General features: G+C 38.5%; 3 protein-coding genes across 3 annotated transcripts; all 3 read left to right on the top strand.

Moving 5' to 3' along the window:
• Positions 1–32: 32 nt before the first annotated feature.
• LOC141786779 (uncharacterized) lies at positions 33–5,540 on the top strand. The gene has a single exon (XM_074665284.1). It carries the CDS (start codon positions 33–35, stop codon positions 5,538–5,540), a length of 5,508 nt encoding a protein of 1,835 aa, XP_074521385.1.
• Positions 5,541–13,246: 7,706 nt separating this feature from the next.
• On the top strand, positions 13,247–17,026 carry LOC141786780 (uncharacterized). The gene is made up of 7 exons (XM_074665286.1): positions 13,247–13,305; positions 13,880–13,943; positions 15,807–15,921; positions 16,050–16,153; positions 16,248–16,520; positions 16,641–16,734; positions 17,013–17,026. Exons 1-7 carry the CDS (start codon positions 13,247–13,249, stop codon positions 17,024–17,026), a joined length of 723 nt encoding a protein of 240 aa, XP_074521387.1.
• Positions 17,027–17,036: 10 nt separating this feature from the next.
• Positions 17,037–21,322, top strand: LOC141786781 (uncharacterized). Its single transcript, XM_074665287.1, has 8 exons — positions 17,037–17,078; positions 17,255–17,419; positions 17,522–17,590; positions 17,859–17,990; positions 18,103–18,162; positions 18,325–18,405; positions 18,663–21,135; positions 21,273–21,322. Exons 1-8 carry the CDS (start codon positions 17,037–17,039, stop codon positions 21,320–21,322), a joined length of 3,072 nt encoding a protein of 1,023 aa, XP_074521388.1.
• Positions 21,323–21,356: the final 34 nt, after the last annotated feature.

Below are 21,356 nucleotides of genomic sequence, written 5' to 3' on the forward strand. Positions count from 1 at the left end.
AGTATCAGACGAATCCTTTGCATAGAGAAAAAATGAAAGAAAGAAGTAAACATGTGAATCAGACAAATCCTTTGCATAGAAAAAAAATGAAAGAAAGAAGTTTACATGAGTATCAAACAAATCCTTCACATAGAGAAAAAATAAAATCCCTTAGTATTATGAAATTTCGTTTTAATGCAGAGCATAGGAAGAATGTCACTGCAGGTAACAGGTTGAGGAGGCAAAAGCTAAAAGAAAAGTCACATCAGTTAGATTTTGTTATTGAACAATTTTTAGAAAAAGTAAAAGATGGTCCTGATTTCGTTTGTTCTGTGTGTCATAGGTTGTTGTTTGAACACCAGGTTTTACATTGTAAAAAAGATGATTATAAGAAAAATAAAGCATCAGCTTTAGTAGCACAGACATGCTTGACTGATGATTTTGTACACAAGTGTACTCAAGAATGTGCCATACCATGTAGTTTGCTGGATTCACCAAGAGGGCAGATGTGGATTTGCTACACCTGCCACTATAAGATTAACAAAGGAGAATTTCCAGCTGAAAGTGTGTTCAACAGCTTGGGACTTAATCCCATACCACAAGAATTAGCATGTCTGAATACCCTTGAACAGCATTTGATTGCTGTAAATATTCCATTTATGAAAATGTTAGCCCTCCCCAAAGGTGGTCAAAATGGAGTTCATGGACCTGTGACTTGTGTTCCTTCAAATATAGCGCAAACAGACAATTTGCTGCCCCGTTCCAATATGGAAGGGTCATTGATAAGAGTCAAGTTAAAGCGTAAACTCACTTACAAAGGTCATTATGAGTATCAGTTCGTAGATCCAATGCGTATACGTCAAGCTTTACAATACCTAAAACAAGTGAACGTGCATTATGCAGATATACAATTCAATGAAGACTGGTTAAATGACTTTTGTAGAGAGGAAGATGTAATAGATGACAATACTGATGCAAATAAAGACAGCTGTGAGGTGTCTCCAGAAATTGTTGAGGACGAGTTATTGCATGATAGACAGCAACACTGTATGTTTCAAGATACTTGTTTAATGCCAGTAGATATTGGTCAGGAAGCCTTAGACCACTACTTTGATCACACCTTGAACGTAGCCCCCGCGGAAGGAAATAACCCTGTCAGATTACTATGTGATCCCAGTAATGAAGCTAAATCTTTCCCAACATTATTTCCAGAGGGTAATAATACTTATCACGAGAGTAGACAGTATAAGTTATCTTTGTCTAGATATTTCAACAACAGAATCTTAAATGCTGATGGTAGATTCGGTAAAAATGTGGAATACATTTTTTATGCTCAATACATGTCTGAGCTAGAACAGGTAGTGTCAAGTGTTTCTATAGCTATGAGGAAAGGGAAAGGAGGCCATACAACATTCAAAGTAAATGATTTGTTACACGATGAAGGATCTTTAAAGAAGCTCCTGGATTTTGACGACGGCTATCGTTTTCTCAAACCTATCAGAGGTACTCCAGCTTTTTGGCAGGGAATCCAGAAAGATCTACTAGCTTGTGTTCATCAACTCGGTATTCCAACATGGTTTTGTTCTTTTTCCTCCGCTGATATGCGATGGAAAAATCTACTTAATAGTATTTTGAAACAGGAAGGTAGGACACAGACAGCTGAAGAGTTAGAATGGGCAGATAGGTGTGACCTATTGCGCAGTAATCCTGTGACAGCTGCTAGAATGTTTGATTTTCGCTGGCATTGTTTTCTCAGGGAAGTATTAATGTCCCCAGCTGAGCCAATAGGTAAAATTAAAGACTACTTTCATCGCGTTGAGTTCCAGCAACGTGGCTCTCCACACATTCATAGTTTATTTTGGATAGAAAATGCTCCAGTTATTGACAAAAACACAGATGAAGAGGTGGTTGACTTCATAGATAAATATGTCGCATGCGAATTACCACCCCAAATTAATGATTTGTATGAAGTAGTTTCATCTGTGCAGCAACATTCTAAAAGACACTCCAAAACATGTAAAAAAAAAAATACAAATTGCCGTTTCAATTTTCCTAGGCCAGCATCAGGAAAGACTTTTATATGTCGCAAAACTGAAGAAGATCCAAAAGATAGTTGTCAGTGTCAGACAGGGAACACTGAAAACTCCGCCCCACTTCCTTGTGATTGTCAGGCTAAAAAAGAAGCACAGAAAAAGATTAGGGAGCAGGCGTCAGCCCTTTTGAGGTCAGTAAAGTTACTCCTTGCAGATGAAGAGAAAAGCAGTAAATTCAGTAGTATAGATCAGTTGCTTCACAGCGTAGGAACAGATCAGAATGGTTTTGAACAGGCATACAAACTCTTTGCACGTAAAACACATATTGTCCTGAAGAGACAAATCAATGAAGTTTGGATAAATCAATATAGTAAGCCGCTGCTGAAATGCTGGAATGCCAACATGGACATACAGTATGTTGTTGACGCGTACGCTTGCATAGTGTACATTATTTCTTATATATCAAAATCAGAAAGAGAGATAGGGTTGTTGTTAGGTAATGCACAAAAAGAGGCTTCAAAGGAAAAAAATCTGAGTGCACAAGAAGCTTTGAAAAAACTTGGCAGTGTTTACCTCCACAACAGAGATGTTTGTGCACAGGAAGCTGTTTATAGATTAGTTCCTAACATGCATTTGAAGGAGTGCTCCAGAAAGGTCGTGTTTGTCCCAACTGGGGACAATGTTGTTAGGATGAGTTTGCCTTTGAATGTGTTAAAACAAAAGGCATCATCACAGGATCTTACATCAGAAGACATGTGGATGACTAGTGTTGTTGATCGATACAAGAACAGGCCAGAAGACAGGGAGTTTAGCGACATGTGTTTGGCATCTTTTGCCTCAGAATACCGTGTATTAAGCAAAAATGAAAAATCCAAAAGTAGAATCAAACTAAAGAATGACTGTGGCTTTGTCATGAAACGAACACGTACACAACCAGCAGTTATACGTTATGCACGATTTTCTGAGACAAAAAATCCTGAACTTTTCTATCACAGCAGTTTGCAGTTGTTTCTTCCGTATCATGAGGATGTTCAGCTAAAACCACATAACTTTGTTACATTTCAGGAGTTTTATGAAAATGGTCAGGTGACATTTAGGGATGGCACCAGGCATTTAGTGAAGTCAGTCGTAGATTGTAATAGAAGCAGGTTTGAGGTTACAGCAGCAAATTTAGATGAAATCAAAAATTCCATTGATAACGATGTTATATTAGAAGATGCCTGGTGTAATCTGTGCCCAGAACAGGAACTGGAGCGCTTAGAGTGTGTGCAGGAAGTTCAAAACCAAGAGCAGAGTGTAGATGAACATGTGGACAGCATTCCGGATTTGGCAGTTAGTGCTAGGGAAGTCTCTCATTTAGAAAAGAGGAATAATATTTTGAGTAGGGTTGACGGTTTGGCTTTAGTTAGGTCTCTAAATGAGAAACAACTGTCCATTTTTTATCAGGTTAGACAGTGGTGTTTACACAAGGTTAATGGGAGAAAGCCAAATCCCCTGCACGTGTTTATAACTGGTGGAGCTGGTACTGGAAAAAGCCATTTGATTCGAGCTATCCAGTATGAGGCCATGAGGTTGTTGTCACCAGCATGTCGTCACCCTGACAACACTTGTGTTTTGTTGACAGCACCTACAGGGATTGCTGCATACAATTTGCATGCAGCAACTATCCACAGCACATTAAGCATTGGAAAGGATGTACGCATACCGTACACTCCTTTGGGTGAGGAAAAGATTAATTCTTTGCGAGCTAAATTAGTGGATTTGCAGTTGTTAATTATTGATGAGATCTCAATGGTAGATCATAGGTTGTTAGCTTATATTCATGGTAGATTGAGACAGATCAAACAGTGTGGTGACTATTCACCTTTTGGTAACGTGAGTATTATTGCAGTTGGTGATTTCTACCAATTACCTCCTGTAAAAGGGAAGCCACTGTATGCTGACAATGAAGGTGTCAGCTTGTGGTCGAGTCTGTTTAGTGTTGTCGAGTTAACAACAGTTGTTAGACAGAAGGATAGCACATTTGCTGAGTTGCTAAATAGGATCAGAACTCGATCTAAAGACACCCCGATGCTTCTCAGTGATATTCACACACTCAAGCATTGCGAAACTGGCCAAGTCAGCTCAGCTCTGCACATATTTCCAACAAATACACAAGTAAATGAGCACAATACTCAAGAGTTATTCAGGACTTGTCCAGAATATGTTGTGATTGAGGCAGAAGACTATGTGAATAGTAAAAAGACAGGGAAGCTTGAGTTAATGAAAGGACATCACACCAAAGTCAACAACACGTGCTTGGAGGAAACACTGCTTTTGGGAGAAGGTGCCCGTGTAATGTTATGTAAAAATGTTGATGTAAATGACGGTCTGGTTAATGGTGTGTGTGGGACTGTGACTCACATAGCACTAATTGATGGTAAGAAGTTTCCTCAAAATGTCTTTATTAAATTTGATGATCCTGACATTGGTACCCACAGGAGGAAGCATTCTGTCAGAGTAAGTCTAGATTTGGTAGGATCAACAAGTATTGAACCAGAGGAAGAAAGAGTCAGCAGTAAGGGTGGATTGCGCAGGCAATTTCCTCTGAAACTTGCTTGGGCTTGTACAGTCCATAAAGTGCAAGGTCTTACTGTTGAAAATGCTGTTGTGTCTTTTAAGAGGATATTTTCAGCAGGGCAGGCATATGTGGCCTTAAGCCGCGTCAAGACTTTGTCAGGCCTCATTGTGCAACATTTTAATGAGAAAAAGATTTATTGTAAGGATGACATCAAAAATGCCATACATAGTATGCCCAGATTTTTGGTTGAAGACAGAACAATGCACACAAATACACACACATTTTCTGTGTTTTTGATGAATGTGCAAAACTTGTCTCTTCATCTGTCTGATTTGCTGTCATGTACACAGCATTTGCAGCCTAACTGTATTGCTGTGACAGAAACCTGGTTATCCACTGATTCTGTTTTAGAAAATATCACATTTGATGGTTACAGTTTTCATAACTGCCCACGACATGTGTCTTACACCAGTAATCACCCAGCTTTGACAGCTTTGCAAGCCCAACAGCATGGTGGTGTTGGCATTTTTAGTGCAGATAATGTGGCCTTTCACACAATCAAAGTACCAAATGTGAATTTGGAGTGCCTAGTGTGCAACTATGTTGATTTGGAAATTCTGCTCGCTATCATATATCGTCCACCAGTTTATCCCATGTCTTTATTTAAAGAGTATCTCAGCAAGTTGCTTGATCAGCTCAACCCACTAAGTAACACAATTGTTGTCATGGGAGATTTTAATGATGACATTTTGAAGTCATCATCAATGTGCAAATTTTTTGCAGAAAGAGAGTATGTTCAGCTGGTGACAGAACCCACCACAGAGAGAGGCACATTAATTGACCATGTGTATGTCAAAACAACACAGTACGAAGTACAGTCAGTAGTGTGGCCTACTTACTTTAGTGATCATGAAGGGATTTTGTGTTCTTTCAAAAGCACAACTCTTAAAAATGATAAGGCAGAATAGTTAGACTTTTGAGACTACAATGAATTTGTCACTTCTTCTGTTAACTTCTGCTTATTTGTGGGTGTTAAGGAATTTCATTAAAATAAAGTGCCTTAACTTAAATAGGAGAGGGCTTTTTGTTTAACCTGCTACAATTCTAACAATGTGTACCTGTTTATGGATTCAGGTAACAATGTAATTTTCTTAGTTTTAATATTTATAATAATTTAATGTGCGATTTCGTATTTCACATTTTTGTAATGCCAAGGTCAAAAAACAATTGCACACCTTGTGCTGTTTTATGTGTGTAACATGTTAAGTGTCTGTAAGTGTATGTAGGTCAATACTTTTAGCTTAGCATAAAAGGTTCTATATTTCTGTATTACTTCAACTACTTTGGTAGTGTTAAGAACTACCAAAAAAGTTCTATATTTGCACGCCCAGTGTGTTCCTTTTCTTCTGGTAACATTCCAACTTCATCTGTCTAGCTTTGTGTTTTGTGTATTTCTATGTTTGTCCTGTCTGAGTTTGTCCTGTTCGTTAAGTGTGTCTTGTCCTGTGTCCCCACTCATGGCCTGCACCTTGTCGTGGTGAGTGGGCTTTCAACTAAGATGGGCCACTTGTGTTGAAATATTTCTTATGTGTTTTGTTTTGTTAAAAGTTGGAGAAAGCTCATATATCTTCCAAATGTTATTGAAAATAGTCAAGAAAGAAATACCAGATATACCAGATACCAATACTTGAAAGAAAATCAGAACAAAGACAGTCAACAATATTAAAACAACTGCTTATTTTAGCAATCATGAAGGTATTTTGTGTTGTTTTAAAAGCACATCTCTTCAAAGTGATGAGGCAGAATAGATTTAGTTTTACACTTGATTAGGGATTTCATTTTAATTGTTTCATGGTTCACTGTTTTACTAATTTCAGTGAAGTGGTAAGCTATTTTTGTAAGATTTAATGTTTGTAATTTTCTAGTGCTAAAGACAAAAATAAATAAATCTATCAAGAAATGAATTAATTGAAATGCATGTCTTGTTGTGAATATGTGTAATGTGTCAGTGTCTGTCACATAGTGTACCTTTAATCTAAGTACAAGAAGTTTTTGATTTCTGTATTACTTGAAATATTTGTGTGGTGTTAGGAAGCAAAAAAGAACGTCTACATTTCATGCCTTGTAATTGTTCTTGTCAAAATGTAAAAGTTTATTTGTGTGGGAATTTGTTTTTTTTTGTATTCCTATGTTTGTCCTGTCCGAGTTTGTCCTGTTTGTCAAGTACGTCATGTCTTGTGTTCCCACTCATGGCCCGCACCTTGTCGTGGTGAGTGGTCTTTCAACTAAGATGGGCCACCCATGTTGAAATCCTTGTTACATGTATTGTGTTATTAAAAGTTCGATAGAGACCACATGTATTTTATATTTTACGTAAGTTGCCACATCAAACAAAATAAAAAAAAAACAGAGAAGAATATTAAAACACTAAGAGCAAGTAAACTTAGATGAAGAGATACAGGGGCTGCAGTTTCATAAGTTAGAACTGTGTATAGCTAGTGCTGTAAACATCATAATTATAAGTCCTTTATTTATTTTTCTATTTTCATTATGGAATATTATTTATACTATATATTATGTGAAGAATGACCAGCCATTATCCTGAAAGTCATAGAATAAATGTATACGAAAACAAAAAAGTCACAAGATAAATGTAAAATTTTAGCTCGATAACTTTAAGTGAAAACATTTTCAAATGTTATTACTTGAAAGAAGTGTGTTTTCTGCCGTTCGACAGTCAGTTTTTTGCTACTGCTTTGACTAAATAAGGCCAAGAAAATATTATGTAGCACTAAAATTTTAGGTAGATATCATGTTACACTATATGTCATTTTGAGCAAACATGTAACAAAATGTGAATATTTTTGCTTCACTGAAAAAGTAGTGACTTCAATGTTTTCAAGATCATAATGAAAGTGCACTATTGTCATCTCATCCTTGTCGTCTCATCTCATCGTTACTGCACCATTGCTTTGACTGAAAATAAAACTGCTGTATATAAATGTTTGATGGATTGATTGTACTGTTGTGAAGATGTCAAGTATTTGTACATGTATTCTTTCTATTTCAATAAAATGTAAAGGATTCATGAATTTATGGTGTCTTTATTTGTAGCAGAATCTAGGATTAATTATTTGTTGTGGACTTGATACTTAACTGAGACTTGATACTGTAACATATTATAATGCATGAATACAATCTGAATAAATACAATATAGGCTACACAGTCCAGGTGTAATCTACAAGTACAAGTAAATGAATAAGCACATTAGACATTTGACTTAGTCTACTCAATGAAAATAAGAACAATAAACAAAAATACAGTAAATTTGTTACCACGTTGTCATTGATGTGTAACTATAATTGTTTTTGTTGACTACAGATCCCAAAAGAAACATCGAATATGACATGTAAGACATTTGAATGTGCAGCATAGACATATCAGCATCAATTGGAATGCTATTAAGCTGATTTTGTAGCCACATTGATATGTAATAATGAATAATTAATCAGGTAACAGCAGAATGGCAACACTGAACTGGGAAAAAACTACAACTATTACAGAAACCTAGAAGTCAAGGCACCAAAGTATTGGAAAAAAAAGAGGAAAAGTTAAAAAATGTTTGATATAAGACTCCTACAATTTAATCATTCAGAAAATTACGTAAAATATGACATCTCAGTATTTCAGGACTACTACACCTATTGTCTTCTTTTCACTTCAGGCTCAGAGGCTATTAATTGCAAGTGCACAAAAACAGAAAAGAAATACTAAACATAAGAGGTTAAAGATATGAATTGATAGATACATAGATAAATAAAGAGTTATATTGCTTGAAATTAAATAAAACAAACCACCCACCTTGACCAACACCCACCCAATTACATGTCTGGGGTATTGACCACGATATCCAAGTAAGTGCGGCGTTGGATGTTATCCAAATCCCAACAAGTGAGCTGTGACAATGAACCTCTGTGGGAGTTTTGGTCATGATCCAAAATTTAAAGCCATAGGTCCAGGCATAAGGGTTATGCCCAAAACTTTTCATGCCTGTAGCTCAAAGTAGCTGGACAAGCTGCAGATATAAGCCCCAGGGTTGCACTATGGAGCATCAATGTATGTGCAAGCAGTGATAGAAATGCACTGAGGCTGTGACACTGAATCTCTGTGTGCATTTTGGGCCTGATCCAACTCTGCACCAGAGAGCCATTTGGGTTTTCATTAAACAATTAAAATGGTCAACTTTGAGCCTCATTTGTGGCCACGCCCATTGACGTAGCACAAAGACATTTGGAATGCATCATTGTCTGTTTGTTTAGTTTACACAAGCCATGTTTGGAGTGGATCTGATGAAAAACCAAGGAATTGTTCCATTTCGTCTGAGGCGAAAAATCGTCAAAATCCGATGTTGACGGGCAAATTGCAAACATCCTGTTCGGAATTCACTATGGTCATAATACAATTTTTTGTAGGTCTTGGCATGCTTGTTATGCCTACCAAATTTCAGGCCTGTAGCTCAAAGTAGCCAGGGGGGCAAAAATTTTGAGCCCCTGGGTGGCGCTATGGAGCATTAATGTTAATGCAAATAATGATAGCAACAGAATCGGCATGTGACAGTGAACATGTGTGTGAATTTTAGTCCTGATCCAACATTGTACAGGAGAGCTATTAAGATTTTCAAAAAGTGGAAAAATGGCCATCTTTGGCGGTCATTTGTGGCCCCGCCCAAAAAAATTATAACAATGTTTTAATAACTTTTTGTCTTTAATATGTGTTGTTCACACAGGCCAAGTTTGGAGTTGATCTGATAAAAAACCTAGGACTAGTTCGTTCAAATATGTACCCTATGATCGCATGTTTTGCCACTTTCAGGCCATTGCCATTAGGGGGCGCTGTACTTTCTGGATAAAATAATTACATGGCTGCGTCCGGGATGCCACCCTGAGCATGTGTGTCCATTTTCGTGCATATCGGAAAAAGTTGACAAAATGCCGAACTTTGGAACCACGTCGTAGCCACGCCCATCAAGATAGAAACAATCTTTTAATAACTTTTAATCTTCACTGTGGATTGTATACACATGCCAAGTTTGGAGTTGATACGTCAAAAACCCTAGGACAAGTTCGTTCAAATACGTTTCCCCAAAACCGCTAAATCACGACGTTTAGGTGCAAATAGCGAAGTTCGTGTTCAGAAATCACGCAAGTCGTAAGAGCCTTTTTTGTTTGTCTGGGCATGCTTGTTATGTGTGCAAAATTTCAGGGCTGTAACTGAATGTCGGCCCAGGGGCTGCAGTTTAAAGCCACTAGGGGGCGCTATGACACGTTGATTTTTGTGCAAGTTGCAGATTCATAAATTTTTTCGGGCATGCGAATTTTGGGTACACGCGCGTTCACGTTTTTTCCAAGCGTCGGCGCGCAATTTGGGGTTAAAGTGGCGGAAACAAATAATAATTAAAGCTGCAAGCAGCGATGAACGGGCCCTCGCCCTGTGTGTGCCAGTTGGGGTGTGTCGCAGCCGCCACATGTGCTTGCCCAATGCCTGCTCCAATGCCTGCCAAGTGAAGCATGTCCCAGCTGTTGCATGAGCAGCGAAATGTGGCTCAGCCAAAAGCCATAGGTCTCGGCACGAGGGTTAAGCCCAAAACTTTAATGGCCGTAGCTCAAAGTAGCTGGACAGGCAGAATAGCGTCTGCAAACTGTAATCTGTACTCATTATCCTAAAAGGCAATAGTTCACACCTACACAGGCAGCAGCACAATGCAGAAGCTGTCTCCTGAGAAACTGACCGAACCTGTTTTTCCCTATAGACATGGAACGATCTATTTAGATAGCCTATTGTACCCTGTACTTATCACCTGAAAAGGGAGTACTTGATCCAGACACGCCTGACCACTTTATCTGTCTCTGGAAATGCAGCAGCTGTCCTCTGAGAAACTGATGGAAGCACTTTTTGGTAGCATAGGCCTGTGTTGTGTAGTACAGAAAGTAAAAAACTAAAGAAATTAAGGAAAAAACTGGCTGAGTAAATGTGAAAGTAAATAAAGTAAATGGTAAAAAAAGAGCATTCAGTGTGTTAACATGAATCTGTTTAGTTTTCAATTATATTCATCACACTTAAAAAAATGTGATTTGGAGCAGAAACAGACTGCTGAGGGCTCACAGTATGACATGCTGACATTTCGGGAGATGAAAATATGCCTCAACATCAAGTTGTCCAAACACCTGAAAACTCACAAGAAATGTAATCTTTGAAACAGCGTTAGGTCGGGCATGTTCAGTCGCAATTTTATACATTCCTGTGTTATTGCAGTCATCAGAGTTGACTCCAAAAGCATCAATGCATCAAGCTGATGTTTGGAGAAAGGCAGAAAGTATAAATAAATGAAAAACAAATTCAATTAATGACTTCAATATAAAACAAACATGCTTACTAAATAGAGATAATTTTCACTTTTAAATGTGTTGAACTTATGAGACTGATCACTGTGAAATAGTGCAATGAGAAATAATAGATTTAATTATAGTTTAAAGTCTAAACAATGTAATAGAAAACACATTAATTTTTATTTATTACTATAGTTCTGAAAGACATGTAATCTTTATCAGCATAGTGAAGCATGCATAAACGTGGGTAAAGTCCATTGTGCTGATTTAACTGTCTGTTTTTGCTGCTACATTCACCCAGTGTTGTAGAATTACAGCACAGACATAACATGCTGACATTGACATTTAATTAATATATATTTTTAATTAAAAATTTGTACATACTAGATAAGCTGTGAATCTGAAAAAAATGTTGTCCACAAAAGCAGAGACATAAGTTTGAAAAAGAGTTCACTTGTTGAGTGGGTTTGTGGACTGAAGGTCAGCCCTATAAAAACATTTTCTGTTGAATGGCAAGGCATGGATAAAGTATTTTTAAAAATATATATATATATACTTTTGTTTTTCTGGGGGTTACCTTAACCTAATGCATGAAATGAGGTGTGGTTTTTACAGGGTTATTCAAATGGTGATAAATGTTTATAGTTGTCCCTATCAGAGGGCGTAAGTGATCAGTGGTAGAGCTGACATCATGTTTATACTGTGCTGTGATTGGTCGGTTTGTCCAGGGGTGTATGAATAGGCTGGAAAAGTGATAAAAGCATGGCTATTCTGGGGGCGAGTACCATTCAACTGGTACCCTCAGAGCTAGCTTGTTGGCTTCGGCAAACTTGCGTCCCAATCTGAGCAATCTAGTGATTTTACACCTTATCTTTCTCCCTTTACTCTTCAGCTTTTTATTCTGTTCTTAAAATTTTTTTCCTTTTTTTATTTTGTTATTTTTACATCTCGCATTTCGGCATTGACTGACTCTGTGGACACAGTAAGTAAAAGCACTTTGTTTTCAAGTACAACTGTACAAACTGTATAACTGTTGGTTTGAGTAAGTGGGTTTAAAGCCAATGATGATTTGCAGAGGAATTGCATTGTCTGTATGTGAGTCACATGAGTTTTCTATGTGTGGTGGAGCCAGGTGGTTTTTTGTAAACAGTGATCCAGCATGGCTCTTTTGTTCAGGAAATTAAGTTTACAACAGAGGTCTGGGGCGTTTTCATTTGTGTGTTGTTATATAACTGTTTTGGAAGGTAGATCGTGTGTTTTTGTTATAAAGCTGGTTGAGATGTTTCAATACAAAGCAGTGGAGGTTTTAAGAGTTTATGGTAATACTGAGAATAACAGTTTGTTTAATTGTTGGACGTGTAAGAGAGCGCTGCTATTTTGAATGGCTTTAGGGTAGAAATGCTCTAACCCTCTAGACCTTTTCATTTCAGTGTTGTGGGATTGTTGCTTTAAGTAATTTTTGCCTTTAAATGAGGAACGGAAGGGTTTTTATAATGTGTGCTTTAGTAAGTTTGTAGTAGTAAATCTGTATTAAGATTGACAAATGGCCTTTTTAGCCAGTGATGTTGTTCACAGGGATGGAATGCTTAGTAAAGAGTAGCTCAGTGTCCACATGGACGTGCACAGTCAGTGGGCAGTAGACTTTGTTTTTGAGCTTCAAGGCCTTATACATCTGTTACTTAATCACTTGAATTGTTGTATGACTTAATTCCAAAGTCACAGTGTCGATTCATAATGGCATTAAGTATATCTTGCACAGTGTATAGAACAGCAGTCTTTGCTGGTGGCATTTTGAATTGGAAAAAATAAGTTCATGAAGCTTAATAAGCACTTGATCCAAACTTACAGAATAGTGTCTGCAAACTCTAATCTGTTGTCATAATCCTGAAAGGCAATAGCTCACATTCACACATTCCTGACAATTCTCACCTGCGAGGACAATGCAGCAGCTGTCCCCTGCCTATAGCCATGGAACGATCTATCTGGATAGCCTATTATAGCCTGTACTTATCATCTTAAAAGGGAGTACTTAAAACACAGAGGCACCCCTGACCACTTTGCATGTCTATGGACAAGACAGTTCTGTTTTCAAGACACAAAGGCTTTGAGAGAAGTAACCATAGGCCTTCTATATATTTGGTTATGCTGGATGGAACAATAAATTGAAAATGTGTAAACTGTTTCATTTCCCTGTTTTGGGTCGGGGTGCCCGTGCTTAATGTGCAATTTTTGTTGTTGAACAACTGAATTTGTAGTGTGTAAGGTACTCTAATCATAAGCTTTCACAATGCAAAGTGAAGACTTACAGCCAGAGACTTGTGGGAATGGTGTGCTTGTGGGGAGCAGGCAAGACAGAGGATCTGATGTGGCACTGTGTTATTCTTGTATCTGTGGGCAGAATTATTTTACTGTGAGCTCTGATGACGGCAATAAGAAAGGGGTTGTTGAAGGGTTGATGTCTTGAATTGTCAGTGTGTGCTACTGTGAGCCCTTCCTCTATCTATAACACAGACAATCATCAGCTACAGCAGTCTCTTCCTGCTCTAAATTGTGGTTTTTGTAAAGTCTTTCATATGTATTTGTGTGTAACATTAAACAAAACACATGCATGTTAACAGATTGTATGCTTGCATTTTTTGACATTGACTTCATTTACTTTCACATTTAATGAGGCAGTTATTTTGATGGAATTGTTTATTTATTTTGTTTTCTTTCTCACAAATACCAGTCTTTACATTATGTGGGCAAAGAATGTAAAAAATGAAGAAGGGCACAGTAGTTAAATCAGGCAGTAAATGGAAGTTGTGGAATTCACTTTTATTTATTATGACTGTTAATAAAAATTCTAAACTCTGTGCTGAGTAATGTTGGCTATATCACAATGTGAATTGTAAAATTCTCCATTTCTCTCCTATTCCAGCTGCCTTCAGCAGAAAGTCCCACCCTGTGACATTTTCGACATCTGGATTGAGTGCGTTTGCAAGGTTAGTTACGTTGATGTTATTATTCTGTTTGTATTCATAGATCAATTTAATAATACAGATGCTCAAAATTGATATTGTAAATACTGTTACTCAGGGGCGTCACTAGATTGGATATTGTACTGGGGCACACCTGAGGCACAAATAATTCACGGGGGTGTGCATACTGTGCAAGAAAAAATAAACGTATTCGGCACTTATTTATTATGATTAACTGAGAACCTCAGACAACCTTTACATCCAACATTTATCAAATCTGCAAGTGGGGTAGTACACACTAGCTAACTTCGCTGTCAACCAGGTCTCACTTTCAGTGTGTACTCTCTGTGTCATCTCTCTTCGAGGCCCATCACGTTCCATCCTTTGCACTCTGCTCCACTTAGTCTGAAGCAACATGAAAATATTAGTGTTTATTGCTGTACAAATATGTACATAGCTGAAAGCCTCCTAAATGCATTTTTTATGGTATTCAGTTTTCATATGGGGTCATAAGCAGTTCAAACGATACTCTGTTTACAAAGTAATCCCACCTTTCCTTGTGACAAAAAAGTTTCATGACCAAAATGCATTCTGTAAGAAACTGAGCGGTTTTTTGTTAAAATTGATTTTTGTTTTTTCCTGTTTTGGGAGGTTTTGTATTTCTGCCATGAATGTTCAAAATCAAATGACTCAGAGGCAAAATAAAAAAAAAAAAGAGAAAGAAACAAAACATGTGGGACATCATTAGCTGATAGTCAACTCACTTGCGCCCTTGCTTATCAGCCTACATCTTTCCCTCACCTGTTCCAGCACTGTGTTGTTCTAATTTGTCTAGACGGACATGGAAATATATTTAAAATAATCTACTTGAGGCAACAAAACTTGGTATTTTTAGCCATGTTTGTGGTGACGAATACAGATTTTTTTTTTTTTCTTGCAACAAAACCAGATGCTTTAGCTGTATCAATTTTTTTGGTGACGAAACAAGATTATTTTAGTCAAAGTCAAAGTGATTAACCAGACAAGCTTACTGTGATATTTTCCTGTGAAATAAACTTGAATGGTTGACAAATTTTGCTCATGACTTCATCTTAGGAAAAAAAAAAATTCTTCCTGAAGATAGACCATTTCAGAACCACAGCACCATCCATAGGCTAAATCAGTCAAGTAACACAAGGGTACTCAAAATCATCATTGATGCAGAGATCCTGAGCACAACCAGCAGACCATAACCAACATTACATTTAATGCTGATGAAATTCACTGGAAATTCCCCCCACAGCTCTTCCTACAAATTGATATGGTTTTCTTGATACATGGAATAATGTTAGCATTAAGTTAAGACAAACTTATGTTGCTTAGCTAGCTAGGACTTCACTTCTGTCATTCCTTGTTGCTTTGTGCCTGCTGCGGCCAAAAAACTTTCTGATATCCATCTAGGATTTATAGTTAGAGTCAGATCAAAATCAAAATAGCATATTTAACAATGTGTTGTTGGCTAACATTACCTACCTCACGTAGTGATTTATATCACCTGCCCCTCTCTCTCTCTGGCTCCCTTTCTCTCGCTCTCTCGCTCTCTCAGCTTTGAGTTGACACAGACGTATTATCAGCTGAAGTTGCTACACGTGGAGAAATTAGCCTATTAATTAGCCATGTGCGCATTGTTTATGTGGAGTGAATACAGTAGCAATGAATGACCAGACAAAGTAGTATGTGCGCTGTGCTAGTAGACTTAAAACTCTGAAGTCATTTTTTTTTAATGGTGAAATTTTTGATTGGGGCACTGTAGATAAATATTGTGGCATGTACCCCCGTGAAATCTGTCTGGCGACACGGCTGCTGTTACTGATCTATTATGTTTGTTCTTTTCTTCATTTGTCACAGATGCCTAGAACGAAATCCTTCCGTCGTTCCCAGGCAGCAGCTCGTAGACTCGCAGAACGACAGCCACTTGACATCACCCCCTTGTGGCGTCGTGCACGAGAAGAAGATGAAGCACGTATGTTGAAAATTATATTTCTTTGTTTTTGTTGAACTTATCACTGTTGGTATATCTTACAGATGTTGCCTTTACATTTGTCATCACTTTTGTGACTGAGTTGGGGAAATTTGATTTGTCTCTGATAGGTTCGGGCACTGGTTTTCGCCACCGGGTTCGGCAATGGCCAATTTCTGCGTTGACTAGGAAGAGTCACAAATTGGTCATTCCACCTGAGTGTCCTGACAAGGAGGTAAGATTATTATACAATGTAATTTTCTTATATATGTCGCTGTAAGTTAATTGAGCAGTAATTAAGCTCATACTTTGTTGTTCTGCTGTTCCAGTTTGTTCTTCTAGTTGGTGACTCCCACCTGCGAGCCATCGTTGATGGTTTCGTGGAGATGCCAAAGGGACTGTTTTCCTTTGGCATCATGTCAACACCAGGGGCTGCTGCTCACGAGGAGAGGATCGAGCTGATCCATGCTGTGGTTCCTCGAAGTCCTGCAGCAGTGGTCCTCCTGGCACCCAGCAACAACCTGACCCACTCCCAGACCATTGACAGCGCCAGTGCAGACTTCGCCATGCTTCTGTGTGCAGCTATGGATCGTTGGTCCAATGTAAGTTTTGACACATTATTGTTTGCAATTTGAATGGCATATTTAGTTGTTTTAGAATGAAATTTTGAAAGCTTTACTAGTTTATTAAAAATTGTATAAATATTGTGGCTTATTTTTCAGGTCGCAGTGCTTGACTTCCCTCCTCGCATCAGTTCCAACCTGGCGAAGCAAGAGGCACTTAGACAACAGTACCACAGAGTGGCTGCTAGAATGGGTATGCATTGTGTCAAACAGAATTTGCCTAATTGTTTAGCCTGTTTTTTAAATGAAAGAAGAATTGCATGTGGTGTTTCATATATATATATAATTATATATATATTTTTTTGTACTTTTTCAGGTGTGAGGTACTTTCCAGCAGTGGAACACTTTCCTTTGTCACAGACTGACTTGTGGGCCAGAGATGGTGTAAGTAGACCTTTTGATTTAGACAAAAAACAGTTCATCTTTTGCATTGAAGGTGTTGTTAATAATTTTATGTTCTATTTTCAACAGATTCACCTCTCTGACTCTGCAGGGATGCCTATCCTTGCACGGCTGCTGTGGCAGGCTGCTTATGATGTAAGTTATCTCTGTGTAGAAAAAGTTTATGGTTTGTCAGATTGAATGTGATTATTTTTTAGGCAATGCTTTTTATAATTCCAATTAATTTCATTAATACGTTTTCAGTAACTTTTAATTTCATATCTTTTCTCTGCCTATTAATAACAAGATTCATTTTTTATGCCACAATTTAGACACTGAAGCCAGTACCAGAGATCACCCAAGTGCAGGTTCAGGCACTTCCCAAGCCATCTGTTCCACATGTGAAACCTAGACTTGTGGTGAGGGGTGAACTTGTTCCTCCTCGTCCTCCAGTCAACCCCTTCACACAGTGGACAACTGTTCAACGGGGCAGAAAGGTAATTTGCAGCCGATTGTTGTGAAAGATTTGTAAATGTTTATAATTTCAGAAAAGAAGTTGAATGGTTACTAAACATAAATTGTGCTTCCTTTTATCATAGAGGAAGGCATCAGGGGAGCTGGCTCAGTCCTCTGGTGTGGTTCCCAAGAAATGGATGGTTGGAAAGCAGGTTTGTATCTTACTTTATATTCTTAATTGATTGGCAGGAAAGTGCTGTGCCGAATGCAAGCATGTAGTCTTTGCATACAAAGGAAATGTGTTTTAAGACAGCAAAAAAAAAATTCCCCAATTCCCCAATTCAATAAAAGATTATTCTATTCTATATTCTGTTCTAAAAAATGTTTGTTTTGTTTTGATTAATTAACTGTATGAATAAAGTGGGATTTTTTTTTAGAGCTGTTAAATTCAACAACTGTGTTTACACTGTAATTTCACAGGTTGTGAAGGAGTGTACCATCCCGCTAACGCCAGTCTGGTTTAGCGCTGCCCTGTTGGATGAGATGGAAAAGCTTGTTCCATCTCATCTGCCCAGTCCTACTGGGTCCACAGCCGTTCCCAACGGCAAGCAGGTAATATTCATAATCTTGTCTTTCTCTCTTATGACATGTTTCTAAACAGCAACAACTTCTTTGATAGTGTGAAAGCATTATTGTAACATTACCTCTTTTCTGTTTTCATTAGAAGGCCGTTGTGGAACGGAAGAAGGCTGCTGTGTCCAAGAGGAGTCGGTTCGTCCGGCAGGTGAGTTTTGTTTGATTATTTTCTTAAACAATGTTTAATCTTATTTGGAAAGGTTTGTTTAATCTTATTTGGAAAGGTTTAAATTTATCAATACAGTCATACATAGTAGCTTAACAGGTGAGGAACACCCCATTCATGTGTGCCTTTATTTTCTATTTTTAGGCGGACGCAGTGCCGTGTGTGGTGAGTGTGACGTCCAGGGACACACCTACCACTGTCATGCAAGAGACGGTGGAGGAGGAGGTTGGTTAAGTTACCTTTGTCAGCACAAAAAGTATCTTTTATCGAGTTCAACTGGAGCAGCTGTTTTATAGTTAAGCAGTTGTCAGTGTTTGTCTATTGTCAGGGACACGCTAGCTGTGATAATTTTACAATTTCAATATTGATTAAAATGCTAACATTGAACCAAAAAAAACACAAGAAAGAGAACGAAATACTCTTATTGTCCTATACATATTTGTTGTCTCATGACTCATTCATTTGTTTTGTTTTTTTTTCAGGTGCCAGCATCCCACAGGTCCCCAGTGACTTCATCATCCCCTGCGTCCCCTGGGTCCCCTGGGTCCCCTGTGTCCCCTGCATCTCCTGCGTGCCCTGCATCCCCACTGTCTCCACCTACCAGCCATGTCCAGACCCCTGAGGTGGAGGGTAGTGACAAGCAACGCACACAAAGATCCAGCAAAGGTCAGAGTGATGGCTCTCCTGTTTCGTGTGTTTGTACTGAGCAGTTGCCAACAGCTGTAGTTTCTGGCAATGTTCTGAGAGCTTTGACTGATGAGCGGCTTGATGTTAATGCAGCTATATGTTGTAGTGTTGTGGCTGCTATCAAACACAAGATTTCACCTGTGTGTACATGGAGTAGCAGAGACTTAGATCAGGTCAGGTCAGAGGGCAGTGAGCTGTACAGCTTTATTGCTAAGGAAAGCCACAGTCTGGCAGAAAAAGACAAGTTTTTTCAGCTTGTTGAGAAGCACAGGGTTTTTAGCAGGAAGTGGAGACTCGAGCTTGACCGTGCAGAGTACATTGCTGCTACATGTAGTGGAGAGGATCTGTTGTATAACAGGATTCAGGACCTTCTCAACAATAGTGGCATGTGTCTGTTTAGCATTGACGGTTCCTGTACTGTCATCATTCAACACAACAACTATTTAGTGGTTGTTGACTGCGGCAGACGAGATAAATCTGGCTTTGCTTCCAGCTGTGGCAGATCTGTGGCTGTGTTTACCACATGCCTGAATGACCTGATGCTTCACATCAGAGGTCTACAAAAGTCGTTGAAAGGACAGTGTTATGCTGTTGTTGGCATGAATCTGCATGAGCTGGATGGCGAGGTCGGTGTCCAGAACTCCACAGACATTGTAGATAGTGTCAGTGAGGTTAAGGACAGCAATGTTGATGTTGAGGTTATGGACAGTGTAATTCAGGCTGAAGTTAGCAATGTTCAGGTTGAAGACAGCAAAGTTGAGGTTTCAGACACTATTGTTGAGGCTGCTTACAGTGAGGTACAAATCCAAGTTGCAGCTGAAGTTCAGAGAAGCAGCTCTGTCACGCCTGTACATCGGGTAGGATCTGTGCAGGGAGCATTCCATCAGGGAGATGCTCGTTTTAAAAATGCCGGGAAACAGTGCATGGCCATAAGCCTGCTTAGTTTAGCTAAACACACAATTCAGAGTGTGTTTTCATGGCAGTCACACACCCTTGATGAGGTCCTCGTGTCAGGGGACAAGTTGTATTCCTCTTTAAGAGAGAAGAACTTGATCAGTGACACTAGAAATCAGTATCTCCTTGCTACAGAACTGCCCCGACAGCATGTTGTTTTTGGTAAGACGTTTGACTTTTTCTATGGTGACGTTGTAAGTGGAAATGTAAATGATAATGACACTCAGTTAGTTGCAACCAGGGTGCAGCACACTTTGAAAGATGGATTGGGAGAGATGTTTTGTAATTATAACACATGTCTTTTGACAGTGTGTGCTAACAGCTGTGCTATCATTCATCAACATGGGCAGTATGCACTTGTTGATTCTCATGCACGCAGTCAGGATGGTCTTGTAGATTCTATGGGGAAGAGTGTTGTTTTATATTTCAGCTGTCTTGATGAACTTTGCCATCACATACATAGACTTACAAGAACAATGACTCGACATGAAAAGCTATTTGAGATTGCGGGTGTTTGTGTCAGTGTGTCATGTCCCATTATTTGTAGTAATGTGTGCCCACAACTTTCAGAAACTGTAGAAAGCAGAAGCACAGTATTTGGAAGCAGTTTTAGGGAAAGCTCCAGCCATTTAGCAGGGATCAGTGGTAGCAGCAGGGGAAGACTTAGCAAGCGCAAGAGGTCAACTGGAACTTTTGTGTCTAAGAAATTCAGAAGTAGGGATGTAAATGATATTGATTCAGATATCGAGTTTGTTAGTGATGTCTCTAGTGAAGAGCTACTGTTTAGTCCTCTTAGTGATGAAGTGTCACAGGCTTTGTGCAGAAAGTTAAAGATCTCCTCTGAGAAACTTCATGTAGCATCTGAATTTATGAATATAGGTTCATTAGGGACTCCGTGTAAAAATGAGAAGATAGCAGCTGATGGTAATTGTTTCTTTCGAGCAATTAGTCAAGCAGTCAGTGGTACACAAGATTATCACAGAAAAGTTAGACTTGCAGTTGTAAAGCAGCTAGAAAGTAATGAGGTCGAGTATACCAGTTTTTTGAGGAGTCAGTATTCATCTGTGACAGAATACCTTACTAAATCAAGAATAAAATATCTTGGGAGCTGGGCTACAGAATTAGAAATTCAAGCAGCAGCAGATTGTTTAGGAGTAAACATATTTACGTACTGTCAAGATCGCTGGCTTCAATATAGTTCCAGGAATACTCAGCTGTCAAATAACAGTATTTATTTAGAAAACTGCAATGGAAACCATTATGAGACAGTTGTTTGTGTTCAGCAGCCCAAATCACAAAGATGTTATGAGTATTGTGAGTACAGCAGGGCCAGTTCTAATGGATATCAGATTAGACAGCAGAACAAGGGAAACAATGAATCTTGTTTAGCAGATTTCACAATAAGTGCAAGTTATGAAGGTGAGCCTGTAGAAGTTGGCGTATCACAACAGCAGCAAAGTACACCATCTTCATATTTGAAAAGAAAAAAGAGGTTACTTGAAAAATCTAACTACAAGATAAATCAGATACATAGG

This window comes from Halichoeres trimaculatus, unplaced genomic scaffold (assembly GCF_033239565.1).
Source record: "Halichoeres trimaculatus isolate MK-OKI-2021-1 unplaced genomic scaffold, fHalTri1.1 fHalTri1_scaffold_92, whole genome shotgun sequence".
Classification (NCBI taxonomy): domain Eukaryota; kingdom Metazoa; phylum Chordata; class Actinopteri; order Labriformes; family Labridae; genus Halichoeres; species Halichoeres trimaculatus.

What these genes read in the sequence shown, in the direction of transcription:
- LOC141786779 (XM_074665284.1), top strand. Translation starts at nt 33, where the DNA reads ATGAAAGAAAGAAGTAAACATGTGAATCAGACAAATCCTTTGCATAGA.
- LOC141786780 (XM_074665286.1), top strand. Translation starts at nt 13,247, where the DNA reads ATGCAAAGTGAAGACTTACAGCCAGAGACTTGTGGGAATGGTGTGCTT. An exon ending in GGATTGAGTGCGTTTGCAAG is followed by an intron (nt 13,944 to 15,806) that starts GTTAGTTACGTT and finishes CATTTGTCACAG; the next exon opens with ATGCCTAGAACGAAATCCTT. An exon ending in CTATGGATCGTTGGTCCAAT is followed by an intron (nt 16,521 to 16,640) that starts GTAAGTTTTGAC and finishes CTTATTTTTCAG; the next exon opens with GTCGCAGTGCTTGACTTCCC.
- LOC141786781 (XM_074665287.1), top strand. Translation starts at nt 17,037, where the DNA reads ATGCCTATCCTTGCACGGCTGCTGTGGCAGGCTGCTTATGAT. An exon ending in TGTGGCAGGCTGCTTATGAT is followed by an intron (nt 17,079 to 17,254) that starts GTAAGTTATCTC and finishes GCCACAATTTAG; the next exon opens with ACACTGAAGCCAGTACCAGA. An exon ending in CTGTTCAACGGGGCAGAAAG is followed by an intron (nt 17,420 to 17,521) that starts GTAATTTGCAGC and finishes CTTTTATCATAG; the next exon opens with AGGAAGGCATCAGGGGAGCT.